Genomic DNA, 24,085 nt, shown 5'->3' with positions numbered 1-24,085 from the left:
CACAAGGGGGCACTCTCACGCTCCCTGTGAGTAATTTTGGGGCTTCTGGGATACGTAGTCGGAACACTTCAGTCGGAAGTGACGGTAGCTCAAACATCAGAGGTGGAGACCCTGGGGTCAAAGAGCAGAGCGATCGTTACGGAGGTAATCTAAGCTAAAAGTTCTAACTTAGATGCTGAAGAAACTTTAAACTTTTGCCTGAGAAATCGCTGACTCACTGAAACCGACACTGATCTTAACGACAGCGAATCCAGGGATCGGCGCTTTTATTCATCTGCCTCGGTCGGAAAAGAGGCTAAAGAATGCCCCAAGGTTCCCCCCTGTGCGTCCAGCTGGACGCGTACAGCAACAAGCAGGAGAGGACGTGGGCGTATATGGAGGTCCTGTGGAGGCCGCCCAGTTCCAGAGTGTGACTGGAAGCATTTTTATTTATTTTACAATAAAATTACATTTGTAATACAATTTTCAGATGTCTTTTATGTCATTGAAGGCAAAATTATAACATTCAAATCACTGTTCTGCTTGACAGACTTTCACAAAAATGCATTTTTTTCAGCTTTCTAGAAAAAAGTGGTCTTTGTAGTAAAACTAGCCTCTATTCAACTTCAGATAAATCAAGAACAGAACAGGCTACAAGAAACCTTTTTGTTCCATTTTGAAATCGATGATTTGAAAAGAGAATTTCTTCTTTCATTTGAGCTATTTGGTGTTTTCAGAATCATAGTAGAAAATATTCTGTGGGTCTTGAAAGATGACACAAAATGGCCAAAACGCTGGCACAGGCCACTTTCCATTTTATAAAAGGACTGGCACTCAGTGAGTCAGAGATCAAGTAAAACACCCACGTTTTGACAAGTTTCACGTGATGTCACGTTATCTCAGCATGTGATCCGTGTTTGAGTGTGGGTCACTGACGACGCATATCGCAATAATCATCATAAAATACCAGTGTGGCGTCAGCGACTCAAAGAAACCTGTTAAAACGAGGGCAGACGGTTGCTGCAGCCTGAACACAGTACAGCACACCTGAATGAGTGATCTTACTGAGAGACGCAGCACCTGCGGACTTCCTCTGCTCTCTCTTACGCACGATCCTCCATCGCGCACGCCCGACCTTAAAAACAGACGGATTAAAATAAAATTAAAGTTTTCATTTAGATTTGGCACTAAAGAGCCACTGGCGACTAGGGAGCCATGGGCTGAGTATCTCTCCTCAATACATTCAGCAGTGAGTGACATAACGCTGTGGTGCTTTCCTAAGTTAATTTTGTCTCAGTTTTTACTGTAATTATTGTTGGGGGGGCTGAGGAACATTTAGGGGTGGCTTCAGCCCCCCAAAAACGTCCCTGTCGCCAACCTTTGTTATCTCGGCTATTACAGATAAGTAAATGAAGCTAAGCTCCAGAAGTCAGCGTTAGTTTAACTGCAGCCCTTTGGACAACAGCTAAAAATGATGTACGATAACCAAAGCACTAAAACTAGAACAAAATACGCTAATGCAACAAACAACGAACACAACGAACAACGCAGCTAGGAGCTAACGTTAGCCTAACGTTAGCCTAACGTTACAGACGTTAAAGATAACTTTATATTTTTTTCCAGCAAAGTGACAATATGTTGCCTCAAATACGATGTTGACTTGCCTTAGAACAGATGTAGACGTCCTGGTTAATTTTATTCACCTTGAGCTGATGTTGTGGTCTACCTTACTCAAAGAAGACACTTTTCTCGGTTTAGATGTGGCTTAGGAAAGGGTAAAGAAATACATTCCGTCGCCCAGCCTCTCGGGATACCTTGTGTTGGAGTCGCATGTACCCCGGGAACACCGTTTGACCATTTTAAAACTTGAAATCTCAAAAAAGAAAAAAAAAAACTCATAAAACCGGATGAAAACTGACTTTCTCCTGTACATTTCAATGGACGTCCAGGAAGCAGATGTCCGAGATTGTATGGAATGGCTATACGCGCTATGATTGGCTCATTGCATTTGGGGGCGGGACTTATCCATAGATCCCACCCTCAAAAGCGATGAGCCAATCACAGCTTGAAGTGACATCAAAGCCACGGAATGTGTTGACGTCACAGGATCAAAGCCAAAAATTCTATAAGGCAGACTCTGCGGCAGTGTTAGGTCATAGAATTGACACTTGAACACAAGTTCAATAATTACGCAAATATTTGTTGAAAAAATAGGATAAAATGTCTTCAAAGGTGCAGGAAGCGGAAATTAGAAGAAGTGCTTCAACAATGCAGGCATTAGCTCATCAGGTGCGGCATTTGACCGGCTTTAAAAGCTTTGCTGAGAAAAAAATCAATGAACTAAAAGGGACTGTGGAAATAGTACAGCAACAAAAAGCAGAACTCCACAAAAAGAATTTGGAGTTGACTTACAAAAATACATTTCTCTTTACAAAGGTGAAAGAAATGCAAGTTGTGCAGGAGAAACTGAAAGCATCCCAACAGACCACCTCAGTTTTAAAAGAGGACCTGAAAAACGCTAGAACAGCAGAGCATAATGCAACACAACAACTGAATCAACAAAAAATTGAGAATGAGGCTTTGAAAAAAAAGATTTTGCAATTAGAGACTTTAGTAGTTCACCATTCAGGCAAAGAGGAAGAACTGAATGCTGAAACGAAAGGGTTGGCTGATGAAAATCTAAATCTAAGGGAAAAAATCAAGATTCAAGATACATATTTACGCAAATATGCCAATACCCTTAATAAGAGCATGGCCGAGAAAGAAAGGCTTGAAAGGGGTGAAAAATCGGCCACTCAGGAAGCCTACCTTAAAGACAGTGAGGTAGGCAACCTCAGAATGGTTCTTAAAGACAAAGAGACCAAAATGAAAAGGCTGATTGCTGACAATCAGTCTTTCAGTCGTGCCATCAAAGAGAACAATGAACAGATGGTCAATGACAAGGACACCATCAGTGAGCAGAAAAGAGAAATTCAGAAGCTGAAGGCCACTATCACAGACCTGACGTCAGTGTGCAAGGCAGAAAAATCACTGCAGATAAAGTTTAAAAAACAACTTGTATCTGCTGACAATCAGTTGGAATCCCTTAAAATCAAGCTGGCACAGTGCGAGTCAGCGCGGATCAATCTTCAAACTAAATTTGACGCACAGCTGCTCCAGGCCGAGAAAGACTTGCAAAACATGCTTTCAGAAAAAGAGCAACTGGAACAAAAAGTAATTCACTACCAAGGGGAAATTAGGGATTATCAAAATAAGGCCAGTAACTCTAAACTGGAATCGGAAAAGCGTGAAAAGCAAGTCAAAAAACTTGTGGACGACAACGGCTATCTGACACGGCGAAACGCCAAGCTTGAGAGAGAGTCTGTCATCATGGCAAGGAAATTGAAGCTAACCGTTTGCACGCTGGCAAAGACGAGGAGAGATAAAGTAACGGCTATGAAGGGACCTGTGCCAGAATACTTCCAGGTGATTAATGATCAACCGATGCAGTACTTAAGATTTGCGATAAGCCAACAGCAGGACGATGAAAACAAGACGACCAAGGAGTTTGAAGGATTTACACAGGATGAGGCTACGAGGCTATCACAGAGGATCGAGCGGTACCAAAATAAGATCAGGGCTCTGGAGAAAAACCTGGAGATGGAAAAAAGGACGAGTAAGATGTACCACGATAACATGGCAGATTTGAGAAAGGACAAACAAAAATTGGAAGCTGAACTTAGGAAGTATAAATTGGAGAGCTGGAAGAAGTCAAAACCTTTGCCTCCTATTAAAGAGAGAGACCCTAACCCTAACCCCAACACCAACCCCTATAAAGACCAATCATGGCACCCTCATTACACTGTGAATGGATCACCAGAAACTTGTTTCCAAACCAGGCCAGTCCTGCCAAAGCAGCCCATCGTACCCCCAATTAAGATTGAAATTGAGTGTCCTGGCACCGGAATCACTCTCAAAGAGAAACCAAAAAAATAAACTCTCAGGGGCGCTGTTGAGGGAGCAATGGAGTAACGTGCAATTGGCAAAGCACCATGGGACAACCTTCCAAAAGTATTTTTTCAGCACAGTTTGACAAGGAATTTATTGGTGACCCATTCTGAATTTATATCTTATAAGGGGAAGTCAAAGAGGTCAGTGTATTTTCTGGCAGATTCATTTCCTGCTTGAAACCAGACAAAACAAGGCTGGGTTAAAACCTAGTACTATATACAGTCATGGACGAAAGTATTGGCACCTTTGAAATTTTTACAGAAAATACACCATTTCTCCCAGAAATTGCTGCAATTACAAATGTTTTTGGTACACACATGTCTATTTCCTTTATGTGCATTTGATCAACACAAAAAAAAAAAAAAAAAAACAGAAGAAAAAGCCAAAATGGACATAATATTATACAAAGCTCAAAAAATGGGCCGGACAATGCTGCATAATTCATCCATGGCTGTAATTGAGAAGTTTAGAACCCATGGAACTGTGGACGAGGACAGAAGAGAAAAATTGACAAAAGAATGCAACACAGAAGCTGGAATGGTGGATAAACATCCTCAGTCAACTTCCACACAAATTCAGGCTGTCCTGCAGACTCAGGGTGCAAAAGTGTCAGCTGGGACCATACGTGGTCATCTGAATGAGATGAAGCGCTATGGCAGGAGACCCAGGAGAACCCCACTGCTGACAAAGAGACATAAAAAAGCCAGACTGGAGTTTACAAAAATGTACCTGAGTAAGCCTCAATCCTTCTGGGAGAACATTTTGTGGACAGATGAGACTAAGCTAGAGCTTTTTGGAAAAGCACGTCATTCTACTGTTTACAGAAAACAGAATGAGGCCTACAAAGAAAAGAACACAGTACCTACAGTCAAACATGGTGGAGGTTCAAAGATGTTTGGGGGTTATTTTGCTGCCTCTGGCACTGGGTGCCTTGACTGTGTTTCTTGTGTTGTTCCAAAGCACATAAAGGAAACTAGAAAAGCATTCGGAGAGCACAGACCTCTGCCATTAGCCCTACCTCCCAACAGTGAAGAATCCTTCAAAAAATTCCTGGATCCATCCCCATGTGCCCCCCACCACGGGGGAAGGTGCCAAGTCCTGCTGGAAACATATGTAATTGCAACAATTTCTGGGAGAAATGGTGTATTTTCTGGAAGAACTCCACGGGTGCCAATACTTTCTTCCATGACTGTATCTGGGATGCCTGTTGAAATGCCTGACTGAAATGTGTGTTCTAGGGCGCAGGTGGTTAAGCGCCCCCCATGTACGCGGACGGCCCAGGCCTGAATCCGGCCTGAGGCCCTTTACCGCATGTCTGTCCCCTGCTCTCGTCCCTGTTTCCAACTCTATCCACCATCCTCCTCTATCAAATAAAGGCACAAAAATGCCCAAAATAAACCTTTAAAAAAAAAGAAAAGAAAAAGTGTGTTCTAGCAGAGTGAATTTTTCATGACTGTTAGTAGTTTATTATTTTTAGCCAAAGTTATAGTGAGTGGTTACGTAAGGGTTAATGCCCGACTTCGCGGAGGCAACCGTCCCGACGGTTCAGGCCTCCACGTCGTCCATGAATCCCTGATAAATGGACTCCTCGAAGGGCATTAACCCACTTATACCGTGGTCACTTGCTAACGTGCTAATTAATAAAACTACCAAATTATAATTTCATACATTTTGTGATCAAAATAGAAAGTTTTACTAAAACAATTGCTTTCCCCTAACAACATCTGGAGGGCTTGATCAATAACTGGAATAGCCATTCCAGCCTTTTGTTTGAAATAAAAAGAACCATAATATCATAAACTTCAGTCAGTTTAATGTAAACTATGCTATATTTGACTGTTAGCCCTGCCCACAGAAAAGGGCAAAGAATTTACGAGGTGTGCAAGGCTTTGCCTGCTCTGAGGCTGCCAGAATTAGATTTGCTAATATTGACTAAAACCCTGACAAAGCAGTTATTAAGAAGTCTACACAAAGGTCTCTGGATCAGAGAAGCATGCAGAGGCCATTTGTAGAGTTTTAGCAATAAAATAATTCAAATCTATGTTGATTTTTGGTGGTAGCATGTCACCTTTCCCTTCTCTTGGGTCATGTGGGGAGGGGGGCTTTTCTTAGGTACAGTTGAAACCAGAAGTTTACATACACTATATAAAAAGGCACATAGACTTTTTTTTTTCTCACAGTCTAACATTAAATCAGATTAAACTTTTCCTGTTTTTGGTCAATTTTGAATACCAAAATTATTTCTATTTGCTAAATGCCAGAATAATGAGAAAATGATTTTTTAGACCATTTCTATTACTTTCTTCAAAGTCAGAAGTTTACATACACTAAGATTACTATGCCTTTAAACAATTTGGGAAAGCCCAGATGATGATGTCATGTCTTTGGAAGCCTCTGATAGGTTTATTGACAACATTTGAGTTAATTAGAGGCACACCTGTGGATGTATTTTAAGGCACACCTGAAACACACTGCTTCTTTGTGTTCTTTTGTGCCTCAAAATGAGTAAAACCGGCCCTGCTTCACACCTGCAGCTTGCACCTCGCCTCATTCTGTAGCTTTGGTTTCCTGTTTCTGCTCTTTTGACAGTATTTATTATCAGCAATACATTAACTCATTGAGTGCCATTGGCGTATACGCCAAAGTGTTTTTTCGGCGGCTGGCACAAGGGGGCACTCTCACGCTCCCTGTGAGTAATTTTGGGGCTTCTGGGATACGTAGTCGGAACACTTCAGTCGGAAGTGACGGTAGCTCAAACATCAGAGGTGGAGACCCTGGGGTCAAAGAGCAGAGCGATTGTTACGGAGGTAATCTAAGCTAAAAGTTCTAACTTAGATGCTGATGAAACTTTAAACTTTTGCCTGAGAAATCGCTGACTCACTGAAACCGACACTGATCTTAACGACAGCGAATCCAGGGATCGGCGCTTTTATTCATCTGCCTCGGTCGGAAAAGAGGCTAAAGAATGCCCCAAGGTTCCCCCCTGTGCGTCCAGCTGGACGCGTACAGCAACAAGCAGGAGAGGACGTGGGCGTATATGGAGGTCCTGTGGAGGCCGCCCAGTTCCAGAGTGTGACTGGAAGCATTTTTATTTATTTTACAATAAAATAACATCTGTAATACAATTTTCAGATGTCTTTTATGTCAATGAAGGCAAAATTATAACATTCAAATCACTGTTCTGCTTGACAGACTCTCTTTCACAAAAATGCATTTTTCTCAGCTTTCTAGAAAAAAAGTGGTCTTTTTGGTGAAACTAACCTCTATTCAACTTCAGATAAATCAACAACGGAACAAGCTACAAACAAACGTTTTGTAGAGAGTTTCTTCTTTCATTTGAGCTGTTTGGTGTTTTCAGAATCGTAGTACAAAATATTCTGTGGGTCTTGAAAGATGACTCAAAATGGCCAAAAACGCTGGCACAAGGCACTTCCCATTTTGTAAAAGGGCTGGCACTCAATGAGTCAGAGATCAAGTAAAACACCCACGTTTTGACAAGTTTCACGTGATGTCACGTTATCTCAGCATGTGATCCGTGTTTGAGTGTGGGTCACTGACGACGCATATCGCAATAATCATCATAAAATACCAGTGTGGCGTCAAGCGACTAAAGAAACCTGTTAAAACGAGGGCAGACGAAGCTGCAGCCTGAACACAGTACAGCACACCTGAATGAGTGATCTTACTGAGAGACGCAGCACCTGCGGACTTCCTCTGCTCTCTCTTACGCACGATCCTCCATCGCGCACGCCCGACCTTAAAAACAGACGGATTAAAATAAAATTAAAGTTTTCATTTAGATTTGGCACTAAAGAGCCACTGGCGACTAGGGAGCCATGGGCTGAGTATCTCTCCTCAATACATTCAGCAGTGAGTGACATAACGCTGTGGTGCTTTCCTAAGTTAATTTTGTCTCAGTTTTTACTGTAATTATTGTTGGGGGGGCTGAGGAACATTTAGGGGTGGCTTCAGCCCCCCAAAAACGTCCCTGTCGCCAACCTTTGTTATCTCGGCTATTACAGATAAGTAAATGAAGCAGAGCTCCAGAAGTCAGTGTTAGTTTAACTATAGCCCTTTGGACAACAGCTAAAAATGATGTACGATAACCAAAGCACTAAAACTAGAACAAAATACGCTAATGCAACAAACAACGAACACAACGAACAACGCAGCTAGGAGCTAACGTTAGCCTAACGTTAGCCTAACGTTACAGACGTTAAAGATAACTTTATATTTTTTTCCAGCAAAGTGACAATATGTTGCCTCAAATACGATGTTGACTTGCCTTAGAACAGATGTAGACGTCCTGGTTAATTTTATTCACCTTGAGCTGATGTTGTGGTCTACCTTACTCAAAGAAGACACTTTTCTCGGTTTAGATGTGGCTTAGGAAAGGGTAAAGAAATACATTCCGTCGCCCAGCCTCTCGGGATACCTTGTGTTGGAGTCGCATGTACCCCGGGAACACCGTTTGACCATTTTAAAACTTGAAATCTCAAAAAAGAAAAAAAAAACTCATAAAACCGGATGAAAACTGACTTTCTCCTGTACATTTCAATGGACGTCCAGGAAGCAGATGTCCGAGATTGTATGGAATGGCTATACGCGCTATGATTGGCTCATTGCATTTGGGGGCGGGACTTATCCATAGATCCCACCCTCAAAAGCGATGAGCCAATCACAGCTTGAAGTGACATCAAAGCCACGGAATGTGTTGACGTCACAGGATCAAAGCCAAAAATTCTATAAGGCAGACTCTGCGGCAGTGTTAGGTCATAGAATTGACACTTGAACACAAGTTCAATAATTACGCAAATATTTGCTGAAAAAATAGGATAAAATGTCTTCAAAGGTGCAGGAAGCGGAAATTAGAAGAAGTGCTTCAACAATGCAGGCATTAGCTCATCAGGTGCGGCATTTGACCGGCTTTAAAAGCTTTGCTGAGAAAAAAATCAATGAACTAAAAGGGACTGTGGAAATAGTACAGCAACAAAAAGCAGAACTCCACAAAAAGAATTTGGAGTTGACTTACAAAAATACATTTCTCTTTACAAAGGTGAAAGAAATGCAAGTTGTGCAGGAGAAACTGAAAGCATCCCAACAGACCACCTCAGTTTTAAAAGAGGACCTGAAAAACGCTAGAACAGCAGAGCATAATGCAACACAACAACTGAATCAACAAAAAATTGAGAATGAGGCTTTGAAAAAAAAGATTTTGCAATTAGAGACTTTAGTAGTTCACCATTCAGGCAAAGAGGAAGAACTGAATGCTGAAACGAAAGGGTTGGCTGATGAAAATCTAAATCTAAGGGAAAAAATCAAGATTCAAGATACATATTTACGCAAATATGCCAATACCCTTAATAAGAGCATGGCCGAGAAAGAAAGGCTTGAAAGGGGTGAAAAATCGGCCACTCAGGAAGCCTACCTTAAAGACAGTGAGGTAGGCAACCTCAGAATGGTTCTTAAAGACAAAGAGACCAAAATGAAAAGGCTGATTGCTGACAATCAGTCTTTCAGTCGTGCCATCAAAGAGAACAATGAACAGATGGTCAATGACAAGGACACCATCAGTGAGCAGAAAAGAGAAATTCAGAAGCTGAAGGCCACTATCACAGACCTGACGTCAGTGTGCAAGGCAGAAAAATCACTGCAGATAAAGTTTAAAAAACAACTTGTATCTGCTGACAATCAGTTGGAATCCCTTAAAATCAAGCTGGCACAGTGCGAGTCAGCGCGGATCAATCTTCAAACTAAATTTGACGCACAGCTGCTCCAGGCCGAGAAAGACTTGCAAAACATGCTTTCAGAAAAAGAGCAACTGGAACAAAAAGTAATTCACTACCAAGGGGAAATTAGGGATTATCAAAATAAGGCCAGTAACTCTAAACTGGAATCGGAAAAGCGTGAAAAGCAAGTCAAAAAACTTGTGGACGACAACGGCTATCTGACACGGCGAAACGCCAAGCTTGAGAGAGAGTCTGTCATCATGGCAAGGAAATTGAAGCTAACCGTTTGCACGCTGGCAAAGACGAGGAGAGATAAAGTAACGGCTATGAAGGGACCTGTGCCAGAATACTTCCAGGTGATTAATGATCAACCGATGCAGTACTTAAGATTTGCGATAAGCCAACAGCAGGACGATGATAACAAGACCAAGGAGTTTGAAGGATTTACACAGGATGAGGCTACGAGGCTATCACAGAGGATCGAGCGGTACCAAAATAAGATCAGGGCTCTGGAGAAAAACCTGGAGATGGAAAAAAGGACGAGTAAGATGTACCACGATAACATGGCAGATTTGAGAAAGGACAAACAAAAATTGGAAGCTGAACTTAGGAAGTATAAATTGGAGAGCTGGAAGAAGTTAAAACCTTTGCCTCCTATTAAAGAGAGAGACCCTAACCCTAACCCCAACACCAACCCCTATAAAGACCAATCATGGCACCCTCATTACACTGTGAATGGATCACCAGAAACTTGTTTCCAAACCAGGCCAGTCCTGCCAAAGCAGCCCATCGTACCCCCAATTAAGATTGAAATTGAGTGTCCTGGCACCGGAATCACTCTCAAAGAGAAACCAAAAAAATAAACTCTCAGGGGCGCTGTTGAGGGAGCAATGGAGTAACGTGCAATTGGCAAAGCACCATGGGACAACCTTCCAAAAGTATTTTTTCAGCACAGTTTGACAAGGAATTTATTGGTGACCCATTCTGAATTTATATCTTATAAGGGGAAGTCAAAGAGGTCAGTGTATTTTCTGGCAGATTCATTTCCTGCTTGAAACCAGACAAAACAAGGCTGGGTTAAAACCTAGTACTATATACAGTCATGGAAAAGTATTGGCACCTTTGAAATTTTTACAGAAAATACACCATTTCTCCCAGAAATTGCTGCAATTACAAATGTTTTTGGTACACACATGTCTATTTCCTTTATGTGCATTTGATCAACACAAAAAAAAAAAAAAACAGAAGAAAAAGCCAAAATGGACATAATATTATACAAAGCTCAAAAAATGGGCCGGACAATGCTGCATAATTCATCCATGGCTGTAATTGAGAAGTTTAGAACCCATGGAACTGTGGACGAGGACAGAAGAGAAAAATTGACAAAAGAATGCAACACAGAAGCTGGAATGGTGGATAAACATCCTCAGTCAACTTCCACACAAATTCAGGCTGTCCTGCAGACTCAGGGTGCAAAAGTGTCAGCTGGGACCATACGTGGTCATCTGAATGAGATGAAGCGCTATGGCAGGAGACCCAGGAGAACCCCACTGCTGACAAAGAGACATAAAAAAGCCAGACTGGAGTTTACAAAAATGTACCTGAGTAAGCCTCAATCCTTCTGGGAGAACATTTTGTGGACAGATGAGACTAAGCTAGAGCTTTTTGGAAAAGCACGTCATTCTACTGTTTACAGAAAACAGAATGAGGCCTACAAAGAAAAGAACACAGTACCTACAGTCAAACATGGTGGAGGTTCAAAGATGTTTGGGGTTATTTTGCTGCCTCTGGCACTGGGTGCCTTGACTGTGTTTCTTGTGTTGTTCCAAAGCACATAAAGGAAACTAGAAAAGCATTCGGAGAGCACAGACCTCTGCCATTAGCCCTACCTCCCAACAGTGAAGAATCCTTCAAAAAATTCCTGGATCCATCCCCATGTGCCCCCCACCACGGGGGAAGGTGCCAAGTCCTGCTGGAAACATATGTAATTGCAACAATTTCTGGGAGAAATGGTGTATTTTCTGGAAGAACTCCACGGGTGCCAATACTTTCTTCCATGACTGTATCTGGGATGCCTGTTGAAATGCCTGACTGAAATGTGTGTTCTAGGGCGCAGGTGGTTAAGCGCCCCCCATGTACGCGGACGGCCCAGGCCTGAATCCGGCCTGAGGCCCTTTACCGCATGTCTGTCCCCTGCTCCCCTGTTTCCAACTCTATCCACCATCCTCCTCTATCAAATAAAGGCACAAAAATGCCCAAAATAAACCTTTAAAAAAAAAGAAAAGAAAAAGTGTGTTCTAGCAGAGTGAATTTTTCATGACTGTTAGTAGTTTATTATTTTTAGCCAAAGTTATAGTGAGTGGTTACGTGGGTTAATGCCCGACGGAGGCAACCGTCCCGACGGTTCAGGCCTCCACGTCGTCCATGAATCCCTGATAAATGGACTCAAGGGCATTAACCCACTTATACCGTGGTCACTTGCTAACGTGCTAATTAATAAAACTACCAAATTATAATTTCATACATTTTGTGATCAAAATAGAAAGTTTTACTAAAACAATTGCTTTCCCCTAACAACATCTGAGGGCTTGACTAATAACTGGAATAGCCATTCCAGCCTTTTGTTTGAAATAAAAAGAACCATAATATCATAAACTTCAGTCAGTTTAATGTAAACTATGCTATATTTGACTGTTAGCCCTGCCCACAGAAAAGGGCAAAGAATTTACGAGGTGTGCAAGGCTTTGCCTGCTCTGAGGCTGCCAGAATTAGATTTGCTAATATTGACTAAAACCCTGACAAAGCAGTTATTAAGAAGTCTACACAAAGGTCTCTGGATCAGAGAAGCATGCAGAGGCCATTTGTAGAGTTTTAGCAATAAAATAATTCAAATCTATGTTGATTTTTGGTGGTAGCATGTCACTTTTTCCTTCTCTTGGGTCATGTGGGGAGGGGGGCTTTTCTTAGGTACAGTTGAAACCAGAAGTTTACATACACTATATAAAAAGGCACATAGACTTTTTTTTTCTCACCGTCTAACATTAAATCAGATTAAACTTTTCCTGTTTTTGGTCAATTTTGAATACCAAAATTATTTCTATTTGCTAAATGCCAGAATAATGAGAAAATGATTTTTTTAGACCATTTTTATTACTTTCTTCAAAGTCAGAAGTTTACATACACTAAGATTACTATGCCTTTAAACAATTTGGGAAAGCCCAGATGATGATGTCATGTCTTTGGAAGCCTCTGATAGGTTTATTGACAACATTTGAGTTAATTAGAGGCACACCTGTGGATGTATTTTAAGGCACACCTGAAACACACTGCTTCTTTGTGTTCTTTTGTGCCTCAAAATGAGTAAAACCGGCCCTGCTTCACACCTGCAGCTTGCACCTCGCCTCATTCTGTAGCTTTGGTTTCCTGTTTCTGCTCTTTTGACAGTATTTATTATCAGCAATACATTAACTCATTGAGTGCCACTGGCGTATACGCCAAAGTGTTTTTTCGGCGGCTGGCACAAGGGGGCACTCTCACGCTCCCTGTGAGTAATTTTGGGGCTTCTGGGATACGTAGTCGGAACACTTCAGTCGGAAGTGACGGTAGCTCAAACATCAGAGGTGGAGACCCTGGGGTCAAAGAGCAGAGCGATCGTTACGGAGGTAATCTAAGCTAAAAGTTCTAACTTAGATGCTGAAGAAACTTTAAACTTTTGCCTGAGAAATCGCTGACTCACTGAAACCGACACTGATCTTAACGACAGCGAATCCAGGGATCGGCGCTTTTATTCATCTGCCTCGGTCGGAAAAGAGGCTAAAGAATGCCCCAAGGTTCCCCCCTGTGCGTCCAGCTGGACGCGTACAGCAACAAGCAGGAGAGGACGTGGGCGTATATGGAGGTCCTGTGGAGGCCGCCCAGTTCCAGAGTGTGACTGGAAGCATTTTTATTTATTTTACAATAAAATAACATCTGTAATACAATTTTCAGATGTCTTTTATGTCAATGAAGGCAAAATTATAACATTCAAATCACTGTTCTGCTTGACAGACTCTCTTTCACAAAAATGCATTTTTCTCAGCTTTCTAGAAAAAAAGTGGTCTTTTTGGTGAAACTAGCCTCTATTCAACTTCAGATAAATCAAGAACGGAACAAGCTACAAACAAACGTTTTGTAGAGAGTTTCTTCTTTCATTTGAGCTGTTTGGTGTTTTCAGAATCGTAGTACAAAATATTCTGTGGGTCTTGAAAGATGACTCAAAATGGCCAAAAACGCTGGCACAAGGCACTTCCCATTTTGTAAAAGGGCTGGCACTCAATGAGTCAGAGATCAAGTAAAACACCCACGTTTTGACAAGTTTCACGTGATGTCACGTTATCTCAGCATGTGATCCGTGTTTGAGTGTGGGTCACTGACGACGCATATCGCAATAATCATCATAAAATACCAGTGTGGCGTCAAGCGACTAAAGAAACCTGTTAAAACGAGGGCAGACGAAGCTGCAGCCTGAACACAGTACAGCACACCTGAATGAGTGATCTTACTGAGAGACGCAGCACCTGCGGACTTCCTCTGCTCTCTCTTACGCACGATCCTCCATCGCGCACGCCCGACCTTAAAAACAGACGGATTAAAATAAAATTAAAGTTTTCATTTAGATTTGGCACTAAAGAGCCACTGGCGACTAGGGAGCCATGGGCTGAGTATCTCTCCTCAATACATTCAGCAGTGAGTGACATAACGCTGTGGTGCTTTCCTAAGTTAATTTTGTCTCAGTTTTTACTGTAATTATTGTTGGGGGGGCTGAGGAACATTTAGGGGTGGCTTCAGCCCCCCAAAAACGTCCCTGTCGCCAACCTTTGTTATCTCGGCTATTACAGATAAGTAAATGAAGCTAAGCTCCAGAAGTCAGCGTTAGTTTAACTGCAGCCCTTTGGACAACAGCTAAAAATGATGTACGATAACCAAAGCACTAAAACTAGAACAAAATACGCTAATGCAACAAACAACGAACACAACGAACAACGCAGCTAGGAGCTAACGTTAGCCTAACGTTAGCCTAACGTTACAGACGTTAAAGATAACTTTATATTTTTTTCCAGCAAAGTGACAATATGTTGCCTCAAATACGATGTTGACTTGCCTTAGAACAGATGTATACGTCCTGGTTAATTTTATTCACCTTGAGCTGATGTTGTGGTCTACCTTACTCAAAGAAGACACTTTTCTCGGTTTAGATGTGGCTTAGGAAAGGGTAAAGAAATACATTCCGTCGCCCAGCCTCTCGGGATACCTTGTGTTGGAGTCGCATGTACCCCGGGAACACCGTTTGACCATTTTAAAACTTGAAATCTCAAAAAAGAAAAAAAAAAACTCATAAAACCGGATGAAAACTGACTTTCTCCTGTACATTTCAATGGACGTCCAGGAAGCAGATGTCCGAGATTGTATGGAATGGCTATCTGGCGCTATGATTGGCTCATTGCATTTGGGGGCGGGACTTATCCATAGATCCCACCCTCAAAAGCGATGAGCCAATCACAGCTTGAAGTGACATCAAAGCCACGGAATGTGTTGACGTCACAGGATCAAAGCCAAAAATTCTATAAGGCAGACTCTGCGGCAGTGTTAGGTCATAGAATTGACACTTGAACACAAGTTCAATAATTACGCAAATATTTGTTGAAAAATAGGATAAAATGTCTTCAAAGGTGCAGGAAGCGGAAATTAGAAGAAGTGCTTCAACAATGCAGGCATTAGCTCATCAGGTGCGGCATTTGACCGGCTTTAAAAGCTTTGCTGAGAAAAAAATCAATGAACTAAAAGGGACTGTGGAAATAGTACAGCAACAAAAAGCAGAACTCCACAAAAGAATTTGGAGTTGACTTACAAAAATACATTTCTCTTTACAAAGGTGAAAGAAATGCAAGTTGTGCAGGAGAAACTGAAAGCATCCCAACAGACCACCTCAGTTTTAAAAGAGGACCTGAAAACGCTAGAACAGCAGAGCATAATGCAACACAACAACTGAATCAACAAAAATTGAGAATGAGGCTTTGAAAAAAGATTTTGCAATTAGAGACTTTAGTAGTTCACCATTCAGGCAAAGAGGAAGAACTGAATGCTGAAACGAAAGGGTTGGCTGATGAAAATCTAAATCTAAGGAAAAATCAAGATTCAAGATACATATTTACGCAAATATGCCAATACCCTTAATAAGAGCATGGCCGAAAGAAAGGCTTGAAAGGGGTGAAAAATCGGCCACTCAGGAAGCCTACCTTAAAGACAGTGAGGTAGGCAACCTCAGAATGGTTCTTAAAGACAAAGAGACCAAAATGAAAAGGCTGATTGCTGACAATCAGTCTTTCAGTCGTGCCATCAAAGAGAACAATGAACAGATGGTCAATGACAAGGACACCATCAGTGAGCAGAAAAGAGAAATTCAGAAGCTGAAGGCCACTATCACAGACCTGACGTCAGTGTGCAAGGCAGAAAAATCACTGCAGATAAAGTTTAAAAAACAACTTGTATCTGCTGACAATCAGTTGGAATCCCTTAAAATCAAGCTGGCACAGTGCGAGTCAGCGCGGATCAATCTTCAAACTAAATTTGACGACAGCTGCTCCAGGCCGAGAAAGACTTGCAAAACATGCTTTCAGAAAAAGAGCAACTGGAACAAAAAGTAATTCACTACCAAGGGGAAATTAGGGATTATCAAAATAAGGCCAGTAACTCTAAACTGGAATCGGAAAAGCGTGAAAAGCAAGTCAAAAAACTTGTGGAAGACAACGGCTATCTGACACGCGAAACGCCAAGCTTGAGAGAGAGTCTGTCATCATGGCAAGGAAATTGAAGCTAACCGTTGCACGCTGGCAAAGACGAGGAGAGATAAAGTAACGGCTATGAAGGGACCTGTGCCAGAATACTTCCAGGTGATTAATGATCAACCGATGCAGTACTTAAGATTTGCGATAAGCCAACAGCAGGACGATGAAAACAAGACGACCAAGGAGTTTGAAGGATTTACACAGGATGAGGCTACGAGGCTATCACAGAGGATCGAGCGGTACCAAAATAAGATCAGGGCTCTGGAGAAAAACCTGGAGATGGAAAAAAGGACGAGTAAGATGTACCACGATAACATGGCAGATTTGAGAAAGGACAAACAAAAATTGGAAGCTGAACTTAGGAAGTATAAATTGGAGAGCTGGAAGAAGTCAAAACCTTTGCCTCCTATTAAAGAGAGAGACCCTAACCCTAACCCCAACACCAACCCCTATAAAGACCAATCATGGCACCCTCATTACACTGTGAATGGATCACCAGAAACTTGTTTCCAAACCAGGCCAGTCCTGCCAAAGCAGCCCATCGTACCCCCAATTAAGATTGAAATTGAGTGTCCTGGCACCGGAATCACTCTCAAAGAGAAACCAAAAAAATAAACTCTCAGGGGCGCTGTTGAGGGAGCAATGGAGTAACGTGCAATTGGCAAAGCACCATGGGACAACCTTCCAAAAGTATTTTTTCAGCACAGTTTGACAAGGAATTTATTGGTGACCCATTCTGAATTTATATCTTATAAGGGGAAGTCAAAGAGGTCAGTGTATTTTCTGGCAGATTCATTTCCTGCTTGAAACCAGACAAAACAAGGCTGGGTTAAAACCTAGTACTATATACAGTCATGGACGAAAGTATTGGCACCTTTGAAATTTTTACAGAAAATACACCATTTCTCCCAGAAATTGCTGCAATTACAAATGTTTTTGGTACACACATGTCTATTTCCTTTATGTGCATTTGATCAACACAAAAAAAAAAAAAAAAAAACAGAAGAAAAAGCCAAAATGGACATAATATTATACAAAGCTCAAAAAATGGGCCGGACAATGCTGCATAATTCATCCATGGCTGTAATTGAGAAGTTTAGAACCCATGGAACTGTGGACGAGGACAGAAGAGAAAAATTGACAAAAGAATGCAACACAGAAGCTGGAATGGTGGATAAACATCCTCAGTCAACTTCCACACAAATTCAGGCTGTCCTGCAGACTCAGGGTGCAAAAGTGTCAGCTGGGACCATACGTGGTCATCTGAATGAGATGAAGCGCTATGGCAGGAGACCCAGGAGAACCCCACTGCTGACAAAGAGACATAAAAAAGCCAGACTGGAGTTTACAAAAATGTACCTGAGTAAGCCTCAATCCTTCTGGGAGAACATTTTGTGGACAGATGAGACTAAGCTAGAGCTTTTTGGAAAAGCACGTCATTCTACTGTTTACAGAAAACAGAATGAGGCCTACAAAGAAAAGAACACAGTACCTACAGTCAAACATGGTGGAGGTTCAAAGATGTTTGGGGTTATTTTGCTGCCTCTGGCACTGGGTGCCTTGACTGTGTTTCTTGTGTTGTTCCAAAGCACATAAAGGAAACTAGAAAAGCATTCGGAGAGCACAGACCTCTGCCATTAGCCCTACCTCCCAACAGTGAAGAATCCTTCAAAAAATTCCTGGATCCATCCCCATGTGCCCCCCACCACGGGGGAAGGTGCCAAGTCCTGCTGGAAACATATGTAATTGCAACAATTTCTGGGAGAAATGGTGTATTTTCTGGAAGAACTCCACGGGTGCCAATACTTTCTTCCATGACTGTATCTGGGATGCCTGTTGAAATGCCTGACTGAAATGTGTGTTCTAGGGCGCAGGTGGTTAAGCGCCCCCCATGTACGCGGACGGCCCAGGCCTGAATCCGGCCTGAGGCCCTTTACCGCATGTCTGTCCCCTGCTCTCGTCCCTGTTTCCAACTCTATCCACCATCCTCCTCTATCAAATAAAGGCACAAAAATGCCCAAAATAAACCTTTAAAAAAAAAGAAAAGAAAAAGTGTGTTCTAGCAGAGTGAATTTTTCATGACTGTTAGTAGTTTATTATTTTAGCCAAAGTTATAGTGAGTGGTTACGTAAGGGTTAATGCCCGACTTCGCGGAGGCAACCGTCCCGACGGTTCAGGCCTCCACGTCGTCCATGAATCCCTGATAAATGGACTCCTCGAAGGGCATTAACCCACTTATACCGTGGTCACTTGCTAACGTGCTAATTAATAAAACTACCAAATTATAATTTCATACATTTTGTGATCAAAATAGAAAGTTTTACTAAAACAATTGCTTTCCCCTAACAACATCTGAGGGCTTGACTAATAACTGGAATAGCCATTCCAGCCTTTTGTTTGAAATAAAAAGAACCATAATATCATAAACTTCAGTCAGTTTAATGTAAACTATGCTATATTTGACTGTTAGCCCTGCCCACAGAAAAGGGCAAAGAATTTACGAGGTGTGCAAGGCTTTGCCTGCTCTGAGGCTGCCAGAATTAGATTTGCTAATATTGACTAAAACCCTGACAAAGCAGTTATTAAGAAGTCTACACAAAGGTCTCTGGATCAGAGAAGCATGCAGAGGCCATTTGTAGAGTTTTAGCAATAAAATAATTCAAATCTATGGTGATTTTTGGTAGCATGTCACTTTTTCCTTCTCTTGGGTCATGTGGGGAGGGGGGCTTTTCTTAGGTACAGTTGAAACCAGAAGTTTACATACACTATATAAAAAGGCACATAGACTTTTTTTTTCTCACCGTCTAACATTAAATCAGATTAAACTTTTCCTGTTTTTGGTCAATTTTGAATACCAAAATTATTTCTATTTGCTAAATGCCAGAATAATGAGAAAATGATTTTTTTAGACCATTTTTATTACTTTCTTCAAAGTCAGAAGTTTACATACACTAAGATTACTATGCCTTTAAACAATTTGGGAAAGCCCAGATGATGATGTCATGTCTTTGGAAGCCTCTGATAGGTTTATTGACAACATTTGAGTTAATTAGAGGCACACCTGTGGATGTATTTTAAGGCACACCTGAAACACACTGCTTCTTTGTGTTCTTTTGTGCCTCAAAATGAGTAAACCGCCCTGCTTCACACCTGCAGCTTGCACCTCGCCTCATTCTGTAGCTTTGGTTTCCTGTTTCTGCTCTTTTGACAGTATTTATTATCAGCAATACATTAACTCATTGAGTGCCATTGGCGTACGCCAAAGTGTTTCGGCTGGCACAAGGGGGCACTCTCACGCCCCTGTGAGTAATTTTGGGGCTTCTGGGATACGTAGTCGAACACTTCAGTCGGAAGTGACGGTAGCTCAAACATCAGAGGTGGAGACCCTGGGGTCAAAGAGCAGAGCGATCGTTACGGAGGTAATCTAAGCTAAAAGTTCTAACTTAGATGCTGAAGAAACTTTAAACTTTTGCCTGAGAAATCGCTGACTCACTGAAACCGACACTGATCTTAACGACAGCGAATCCAGGGATCGGCGCTTTTATTCATCTGCCTCGGTCGGAAAAGAGGCTAAAGAATGCCCCAAGGTTCCCCCCTGTGCGTCCAGCTGGACGCGTACAGCAACAAGCAGGAGAGGACGTGGGCGTATATGGAGGTCCTGTGGAGGCCGCCCAGTTCCAGAGTGTGACTGGAAGCATTTTTATTTATTTTACAATAAAATAACATCTGTAATACAATTTTCAGATGTCTTTTATGTCAATGAAGGCAAAATTATAACATTCAAATCACTGTTCTGCTTGACAGACTCTCTTTCACAAAAATGCATTTTTCTCAGCTTTCTAGAAAAAAAGTGGTCTTTTTGGTGAAACTAGCCTCTATTCAACTTCAGATAAATCAAGAACGGAACAAGCTACAAACAAACGTTTTGTAGAGAGTTTCTTCTTTCATTTGAGCTATTTGGTGTTTTCAGAATCGTAGTACAAAATATTCTGTGGGTCTTGAAAGATGACTCAAAATGGCCAAAAACGCTGGCACAACGCTGTATTTTAAGGCACACCTGAAACACACTGCTTCTTTGTGTTCATGGGAAAATCAAAAGAAATCAGCCAAGATATCAGGAAGAGAATTGTGGACTTGCACAAGTCTGGTTCATCCTTGGGTGCAATTTCCAGATGCCTGAAGGTGCCACGTTCATCTGTTCAAACAATTATACGCAAGTATAAACACCATGGGAATGTCCAGCCATCATACCGCTCAGGAAGGAGACGGGTTCTGTGTCCCAGAGATGAACGTGCTTTGGTCTGAAAAGTGTATCTCAACCCAAGAACAAAAGCAAAAGACGTTGTGAAGATGCTGGCTGAAGCTGGTGAGAGTGTGTCATTATCAACAGTCAAACGAGTCCTGTACCCACATGGGCTGAAAGGCCACTCTCCCAGGAAGAAGCCATTACTCCAAAAGAAACATGAAAAAGCCAGATTACAGTTTGCAAATGCACACAGGAACAAAGACCTTAATTTTTGGAGACATGTTCTGTGGTCGACCAAACTAAAATTGAACTTTTTGGCCATAATGACCATCGTTACATTTGGAGAAAAAAGGGGGAAGCTTGCAAGCCTGAGAACACCATCCCAACTGTGAAACATGGGGGTGGCAGCATCATGTTGTGGGGTTGTTTTGCTGCAGGAGGGACTGGTGCACTTCACAAAATAGATGGCATCATGAGGAAAGAACATTATGTGGAAATACTGAAGCAACATCTCAAGACATCAGCCAGGAAGTTAAAGCTTGGGCGCAAATGGGTTTTCCAAATGGACAATGACCCTAAGCATACTGCCAAACTGGTTACAAAGTGGCTTAAGGATAACAAAGTCAGTGTTTTGGAGTGGCCATCACAAAGCCCTGATCTCAATCCCACTGAAAATGTATGAGCAGAGCTGAAAAGGCATGTGTGAGCAAGGCGGCCTACAAACTTGGCTCAGTTACACCAGTTCTGCCAGGAGGAATGGGACAAAATTCCTGCAAACTATTGTGAGAAGATTGTGGAAGCATATCCAAAACATTTGACCCAAGTCATACAGTTTAAAGGCAATGCTACCAAATACTAATGACATGTATGTAAACTTCTGACTCTCAAGAAAATAATAAAAAATTGTCTAAAAAATGATCTCTCTCATTATTCTGGCATTTAGCAAATAGAAATAATTTTGGTAATCCTAATTGACCAAAAACAGGAAAAGTTTCATCTGATTTAATGACAGACAGTGAGAAAAAAAAGTTTCTGTGCCTTTTTATATAGTGTATGTAAACTTCTGGTTTCAACTGTACATGTCGGCGGGCTACAAGGAAAAATGGTTGGGAAACAGTGATATAAACCAGGGCTTTTCAAAGTGTGTGAGAGTGAGCCTCCCCTAAGAAGAACTTATTCATTCAGTGGACCCCCACCCACAAAAAGATTCAAATGGAAAAAAATAATAATTGAACAACATTTCAAACGTTTCTGTCTAATCTTTAAACATTTTAAACATTAATATATTTTGGTTTGCAAATGTCCTTAAACATCTGCCTTTCCCTCTAACTCAGTTATAATGCCATTAAAAACCCTTTTTCATATTTTTTGGGCCATTACAACTTCTTTTTGCTTCTTTTTCCTTATTTTTTCCACTTTTATCCCATTTTCTTCTTCACCTTTTTTTCCCATTCATCATTAAATATCCCTTTTTTTCCATTTTTTTTGCTCATATTTTCAACGTCTTTTTGCCACTTTATCCCATTTTTTCGGCAAAGCACTACAGGCGCTCCAGTACGCGCCCCCTCGAGCACGAGGGTGCTTTATTTAAACCGTGGCTCTTATGAGGCTTACTTTAAAAAAAAAATCCTCTATAATCCTCTATAAAGGTGAAAACTGTCAGCAGTAGCCTAAAGACTGCAACAAGTCGTATGAATAAATCTAAGTCCACACAAAGGAGACTGACTTTAACTGCCAAATTCAAATGAAAACTTGTGTATTATTACCGTCGGCTGCGCCCAGGACGGAGGAATGTGCGTAAAAAGCGCAGAGGACGTCCGCTGACGGAGCGTCTCTGCAGTGAGTCCATCATCCCTTCACAGAGGTGTGCTGTGTTGTTTTCACACATTTCCTCAGTCATTTCCTGCCGATGCTCTCCCATGCTCGTATTTGATGATGACTGTTGTGATGCGCATCATCATCAACGAGCCAAACACACACGGATCACATCTTAGAATAATGTAAAACTGAGTAAAACGTGTCCAAACGTGGGTGTTTTATTTGATCTTAAATGTACTAATGATAAACACTGTCAAAAGGGCAGAAACAGAAAAATGAAAGCAACAAACTGACAGGACAGGACGATCTGTGAGGGGGGCTGCAGGTGTGGGGCAGGGCTGGTTTTAGCCATGGACAGCATCTTGCACGGGGCCCCGACAAATCTAGTTATTTTCAAGGCAGTACTTCCCTCTGCATCCTTCTCTGATCACTGTCAGGTTGGATTTCTTTTGTGCTACTGCGTTGTTTCCTGTTTTAGGGTTAATAAAGTTAGCGGATCTTTCTTTAAATGGCCCCAAGAATCACTCTGTTCGAGTTCTCATTTTATCAAAATAGTCAGAAGGAATGAAACCAACCCTCATATGAATAAATATTATATTTAGAACAAGTAAAGCTATGCAGAGGTCCTTGTATTTAGTGTTTTACCTGTCACCTGTGTGGGAGGGTTCCAGGTAGTAGACGGATCCATCTAGAGACTTTTTGGACTCCAGCCCTTAAGAATGAATGGATGAGAGCCTGACTAACAGCTGGACTGAGGTTACTAAGATATCATGAAATATTAAAATGTGCAGGGACGGCACATTCCTGCGGCAGTGACGTCATCGCCGTCACGCGGAAGTACGGAGTAAACAGTACGTCCCGTAGACTGTTGATGAGAAAATCAGCTGCGCTACAGAAAAGCTGCTTCAGTTAGAAAATAACGACCCTACCACAAAGCTACTGAAGAATGTAGCTAAGCTACTAATGACGCTGCTACACTGGCTGTAACATCGCTGTAGCTTTGCTACTCACCACAGTCTGTAGCCATGGTTGGGTTGTAGGCGATGCCGTCCATGATGAAGTCAAAGACTGAGGAGAGGATCCTGGAGCTGCAGCTGAGGTGAGGATGGGTTCACTCCTTACTACTGTAGACTGCTAACACACGGCCCTCAGTACCACCCTCACATTCATGATGGAAGTGAAAGGGAGAAAGTGAAAGTAAAACTAGGGAGTTCTGCATGGCCACTCCTGAGGGGGGGATTTCTGGGGCCCAGGGGACAAAATCATGGTCCACTGTAAAGTTAAGCAGTGATGACCACATTTTATTTATAACATTGACAATAATCACGCTTATCAAAGAAACAAAAAGAGTTTTGTTCTGCTGTAGTCTAATATAACCTTTAAAAATGTAAACCCCTTTTCTCTAAACAGAAGGACCTTAATGACATGGATGGGCACACTGACCTAAACCATTAGGACTGTAAGGTCAGACTTCATAGCTAGTTTATTACATGCACAAA

At 41.8% G+C, this 24,085-nt stretch overlaps 1 protein-coding gene across 2 annotated transcripts in view; it reads right to left on the bottom strand.

Moving 5' to 3' along the window:
* The window catches only part of LOC121507734 (GTPase IMAP family member 4-like), a 50,068-nt gene extending 25,983 nt beyond the window's left edge, over window positions 1–24,085 (bottom strand). Inside the window, exon 1 of one of the 2 annotated variants that reach the window (XM_041784062.1) lies at window positions 23,598–24,085. In XM_041784062.1, the coding sequence (XP_041639996.1) occupies window positions 23,598–23,640 (43 nt within the window). In that variant the 5' untranslated portion in view covers window positions 23,641–24,085. Of the gene's footprint in view, window positions 1–23,238; window positions 23,317–23,597 lie in introns of those variants that run through there. The other variant, XM_041784063.1, reaches the window with a different exon arrangement.

The sequence above is a fragment of the Cheilinus undulatus genome, linkage group 4 (genome assembly GCF_018320785.1).
Source record: "Cheilinus undulatus linkage group 4, ASM1832078v1, whole genome shotgun sequence".
Lineage (NCBI taxonomy): Eukaryota > Metazoa > Chordata > Actinopteri > Labriformes > Labridae > Cheilinus > Cheilinus undulatus.
Note: the sequence above shows the minus strand (reverse complement) of the source record. Positions and strands in the feature narration are given on the sequence as shown.